The following is a 6,000-nucleotide window of genomic DNA, read 5'->3' on the forward strand; positions in this document are numbered from 1 at the left end:
TATGTGGTGAAGCTAGGGAGCATCCATTTGGGGGCCGTAGTAGAAGCAGTAGGGTACAGATGTAACCATGTTTAAGATACATGCAAGGGATGAAATAGCTAGTTCAGCTGGAATTAAAAGTCTTAGAGGAGGATGTTGTTGTTGTTGTTATATGCCATCATAGCGACCCCTCCTTGGGTTTCCGAGGCAATATCACTATGGAAATAGATTGCTCAACCTTCCTTCCGAGGAGAAGCTGGTGGGTTTGAACTGCCAGCCTTCTGGTTAGCAGTCAAGTGCCTTAGGCACTACGCTACCAGAGCTCCCTAGATGGGGATAATGGGAGGTAAGTTTGGGAAAGAGGATTGACCCTGGGTTGTAGACTAAGAACATGGTTGTGTCTGCCGTCACGCCAATGAGGTAATTCAGGAAGTGTTTTAGGCAGAGGAGTGGCATTGCTCTAGAGAGGCCAAATTGAAGGAAGAAGAACTTGTAGTGAGAGGCCGGTGAGGGAGCTATTGTGGCAGTCCAGGTGCGAGTGATGGGAGCCTGTACTGGCATAGGACCAGCATGAGGGGAGGGGAAGGCAGATGTGAGAGAAAAATGGCAATAGCACTTTTTCATTAGTTGATGTGAAGAACACAGACTTGAGGGGGAAGACAAGACAACTCTATGGTTTTGGCTAGGCAGCTGGAAGAGTGAAGGCATCAGTACTGGACATAAGAAAGATGGGGGAAAACCTGTGTAGGGGTAAGTTAGTTTGGTAGTTTACTTTTGAGAATTAGTCAGGTATCATATAGGGAGTATTCAGCAGACAGTGGAGATTAAAAAAAAAAAACAAAAAAAAACAGTCTCATGAGATAGGCAAGGGTTTGAGAAACAGATTGGAGTCACCTTCAGAGGGGCAATGGTTGAGGCCCTGGGAGTAGATGAAATATCTGAGGGAGAAGCATGTTGAGAGAAAGGGTAAGAGACCAACAGTTATCCATGGAGGTATCAGGCCATGGAACAGGGGAAGGAGGGGACGGCAGCAGAACAACAGTTCAGAGAGGAGGGAAAAGTGAGTATGGAGGAAGGGGAGAACACAAGAGAAATACTTAGTGCTCCAGAGAGGTCCAGAAAAGCAGGCTCCAAAGGAAGGCGAGTGGGTTGGATACTTAGAGGTTTCTAAAGCTTTTAGAGGTTGCTGGGAAAGGATCAGGGATTCCATAGGGGTACAGCACTGATGGATAAGATGGTCGTGACCAAGGGAGGAAGGAAGGAATTCCTAGAGGACTCAACAAGATCAGGCAGAAGTTTTTCCAAGATGCACCAGGGCATGGTCCAAGCCTCACGTGCATGTGAAAACTGGACAATGAACAAGGAAGACTGAAGAAGAATTGATGCATTTAAATTATGGTGTTGGCAAAGAATATGGAATATACCATGGTCTTCCAGAAGAACAAAGAAATTTGTCTTGGAATAAGTCCAGCCAGATGCTTCTTAGAAGCGAGGACGGCAAGACTTGGTCTCGCGTGCTTCGGACATGATGTCGGGAGGGACCAGTCCGTGGAGCAGGGCTTCATGCTCGATGGAGCAGAGTGTCATGAAGAGGAAGGCCCTTGCTGAGGTGGACTGACACGATGGCTGCCGCAGCGGGCTCAAACATAGCAACAGCTGTGGAGATGGCATGGGACGAGGCAGTATTTCCTTCTGTTGGCACTGTGAGTTGGAACAGACTCGCACCTACAACAGCACAACATGGGCATCAAAAGTCGCAGAAGAACCAGAATGCAACCGGTGCCGAGGGCTGGGAGGTTCAAGGAGGCGAGGTTAGGAAGGCAAGATGAGGGCAGCTGGGAGGATGCATGTGAAGGTAAGGAGAGGTGCCCTCTGTGAGGAATAAGGGGTGAGGAGCAGAGTCCTCACCCTGGGGCACAGGTGCTCTGAGAAATGAAACGACCCAACAGGCGGAGCACGGGTGTTTCCGCAGGCAGAGAGCCAGATGGGTGGCCCGTGATGCAAGTGGCCTCTTCCTCCGGGTCATCTTGTTTCCCTCTTTCACAGCCTCCTCCTCCCTTTTGTTCTCCAGGTGTCTCTTTTTTTTCTCCAAATGTCTCTTCTCCTCCATTAGCATTTTTCCTTCAAATGGTCATTGTTAGAGAAATATTTTTTTAAGTTAACTTTTGGATTGACTTATTCAACTACCACATTATTTCAAAAACAAGTACTTTGACCCCTTTGCATTTTTCTCTTCAAGATAACAGAAATCCTGAAGTAGATAATTATGTTGCTTTTCTGTGTACCTCTTGATTAATTGTTCTCTTCTTTTTGAGCAGTGGCTCATAACTTCATAAAGCCTTCCCCACCCATGCTGAAGTGGTCATTAACAGGCTTTGTGAACTGCATTTCTCCCCGTTGCCACACTTCTAAACCTGCAGGTGTACACAGATTTTCTAGACAGCATGGTATTTTAAAATTCATTTTGTACATTCTGTCTCTAAAGAGTTGGGTGACTCTCACACTGGGGATGGCATGTGGGGTGCATGAAGGAATCTGTGATGGGCTTGGCAGGAGGGTCTGAGGGTTGAGGAGAACCTGGTGAAGGGTATGTGGTTGTAGGAACACGAGTGCGTGTTGGCTCAAATAGTGGGCCATCCACACACTCGAGATAAATGTGAGCCACAAAGTGGGGGCCTGAGCCACCCAGAGGCCCTGGCTGCATCCACTGGAAGGGGAAGGACCAGAGAGTAGGTGAGCCCACCTACCCAGAAATTTCCTTCAAAGAAATGGACCACCACCCTCCCATCAGCACCAGAAACCTTTCCAGCCAGGCTTCTTGTCTTCCCGAGGTCCTTATCTCAGTTAGAAAGGAAAGTGACTTCTCTCCTTTTCCCCTTGGTGTGTAATACCTGAGCCAACACAAATCATCTGTGTTCTTTCTTTCTTTGACATTTACAGAGCTCAGCAGTCAGCCCCACTCCGGAAACATCTTCAGAGCCTCCTGGATAGTAAGTTGCCACTCTGCTTATATGGCTTCATGTATAAAATGTCAGAAATGAAGAGAGGCTTGTGTTTTAGACCCAAAGTGTGTTTTGCTACAGCAGTCTCGTGGCTTCGAATGATACACAGTTTGGTGACAAATAGCAGTCTAATTAACAGTCTTCAAATTATGTTTCTTTTGTCCTCTCCACCTTGTCTGTATTCATTTTGTGGTGATTCGTAATTACCTTTGATAAGTTTGCCCATGGAGGTGTGCTTACCTTAGAATGTGAGATGCTTTGTGGAGTTCATAACTGAAGCTGCCATCTTTTGCTGATCGTTGGGGGGTGGAGGTGGGAGAGATGACTGAGACAGGTGGAATCGGTTAGGAGATGTGGAGTTGGATCTTAGAACCAGGCCTGTCATGGGGAAGGTGGGGCCGAGAAGGTGGGCTGACATACTTGATTCTTACAGAGAGGTGGACAAATGTCCTTGAACTGAGTCTTAGGATTCTTCAGGGATGGTGTGTGCACACACCACTTACTTCTTTGTGGGGTAGCGACCACCGCTCACTCTTCCCACCCTCACAAACCACCCTGACTTCAGTACCAGATTACTTTTTGAGTACTTTGCTATGCAGCTTTGTCTCAGGTCAACATTTTTCAGTGTGCCTTTCCCTTTGTTACACGCATGGTAAATGGCAAACATTTTAGCTTGTACGTATACCTCCTTCCTAACTGAACTTTTCCATACCCGATCTCAGGTTAGTACCCCTCCTGGCACACGTCTGTTGCCATATACCTGAATGACACCCTTGCATGTTCATCATTGCCTCAGAGGCAAGGACCACACGTCCTTAGTGCCTGGCTCAGTCATCCACACCAGATGCATCCAATAGGTTTGGGAAAGGAGCTTGTTCTGGTGAGAGCATCTCCTAGTCTTAGCACCATAGCATCCATACCTTGTTCTCTGAAACGTGGTTGGGAGGGGGCCACAGCTATTACTGTGCCATGTGGATTGGGTAAATCCAGAATGAGTAGAGCTCACCTGTTCAGAAATGAGGCCTGGCTTCATCTGTATGCTGAGTTTATGGATATTTTGACAAGTGTTATGGTCACTTGGGCACGTCCAACCCACCTTACCGAAGAAAGTATGTTGCAAGAGGAGTTTTATTTGAAAGTCAGTCCAGCTGGGATTTGGGTATCTCAGTGATGTAATGGAAAACCTCAGTCTTCTTAGTGTAGTAATCAAAAACTCTAGCTAGATTCGTTATGTTCATTTTTCTTATGTAAATGTGTATGCTTTATTATTCATGTACCCCAGAGCATAAGAAGAAGTTGAGGAGATACATTGGAACAGTAGGTAGAGTAAACATTACCTGAATTAGAGGGCAGTTCTGCCTTGGAGGAGGCCAGGTATAAAGTCCCTTCCCCCTACCTTGGCTTTGATGGTCCAGCCACCAATCTGACAGAGAGGTGTCAGGGCTCAGATGTGGCATCAGGACCTCCTCCCACCTCTCGTACTCAGGGCTCTCAGGCTCACTCTCTCCCAATTGTAGCAAATATATATGTAACAAACATTGGCCATTTCAACATTTTTTCACATGTACAATTCAATGATATTAATTACATTTACCATGTTGTGTAACCACACCACTATCCATTTCCAAATTTTTCCACCACCCTTAACAGAACCTCAGTGCCCCTTAAGCTCACTCTGTTGAAGAGCTTCTAACTGAGCTCTGCCTTCAGCCCAAAGTATGACAACAGTTGCATGCCCTGTAGACCTGAAAATGTGTTTTCCAAGGTGAAGCCGACCAGATGACCATAGGCCCCTTGAAGATAAAGGGCCCTCTCAAGGCCGCAGCTCCCAGCAAACTCTCCTGGCTCCCAAAGGCTACCTGTTTGTGCTTGGCTTGTCGCTTTGACCATCCTTTGCACCCAGTTGGGCTTTTTAACCAGGTCTCCCCTTGGCTGTTGTTGGACTGCCCAATGTGTCACAGTGGTTAGGGCATTTGGCTGCTAACCAGCAGGTCAGTGGTTCAAACCCTCTAGCTGCTCCATGGGAGAAAGATGAGGCAGTCTGCTTCTGTAAAGATTTACAGCCTTGGAAAACCTATGGAGCACTTCTACTCTGTCTATAGGGTCACTGTGAATCAGAATCAACTCTGTGGTGGTGGGTTTAATATTAACTCTACAGCCTGTGCCTGGTCTCTGCCCCCTCACCTTCCTGAAATGCACAAGGCAGAACAGGTTGCTACAGGGGGCCTGCTGAGTGAATGCCTTAGTTCTGTTGGATCTAAGGCACTGTGCTGGATATTATAATAGGAGATGCAAAGAAATGTAAGACATAGTCCCTTAGTTTGTAAGATACAGCACACAGAAAGTATTGCAAAATAAAAAAGCAAAATGATGAATGAAATAGACTATTAGAGTCAAAAAAATTCACAAGAGCTTTTAGAAATGAACAAGGGTGATAGTCACACAATGGTGGTGAACGTATTAACACCACTGAATTGTACACTTAGAAATGGTTAAAATGGCAAATACTTGTTTATATGTATTATTACAATAAAGTAATTTAGGAAAAAAAAGTTCAGAAGAGAAAGCAACTTCATTGGCTGTTAGGGTTCAGAACATAGGTCTTGAATGAAATTATAATCTTGGCAATTTATTGAGCATTTACTATGTGCCAAGCTCTATACTTTGTACTTTATGTACCTTCCCTCATTTAATCCTCTCAGCATCCTAGGACTAAGTGTTATTTTTAATCCCCATTTGAGTGGTGAGGATACAAGCACAGGGAGGCAATGTAATTAGCATACCCAGCGTCACACAGGTGGTACTTGACAGAGCTCTGTCCAGAAGAGGGACAGTGAGGTGCTCGGCCAAGGGACTTAAGTCAGCAGTAAACTCTCATCTGTACTATGTGGATTCCAATTCTGGTAATAAACTTACAGAAGCTGTATTAAGGTTTCCTGGTTTTGAGCTATTAAAAAACAATCTAACAGGGGTTCATACCAGGTATGCAGGGATGGTTCAACATTAGAAAAACAATCAA

The 6,000-nt window shown here is 45.7% G+C and overlaps 1 protein-coding gene across 1 annotated transcript in view; it reads left to right on the forward strand.

Annotated features, from left to right (window-relative positions):
• The window catches only part of SORBS1 (sorbin and SH3 domain containing 1), a 122,154-nt gene that overhangs the window by 66,493 nt on the left and 49,661 nt on the right, over nt 1-6,000 (forward strand). The window contains exon 17 of the mRNA XM_042780825.1: nt 2,920-2,969. Within this exon, the coding sequence (XP_042636759.1) occupies nt 2,920-2,969 (50 nt within the window). The remainder of the gene's footprint in view (nt 1-2,919; nt 2,970-6,000) is intronic.

Source organism: Orycteropus afer, unplaced genomic scaffold (assembly GCF_000298275.1).
Source record: "Orycteropus afer afer isolate SDZICR_OR568_19922 unplaced genomic scaffold, OryAfe1.0 scaffold00064, whole genome shotgun sequence".
Classification (NCBI taxonomy): domain Eukaryota; kingdom Metazoa; phylum Chordata; class Mammalia; order Tubulidentata; family Orycteropodidae; genus Orycteropus; species Orycteropus afer.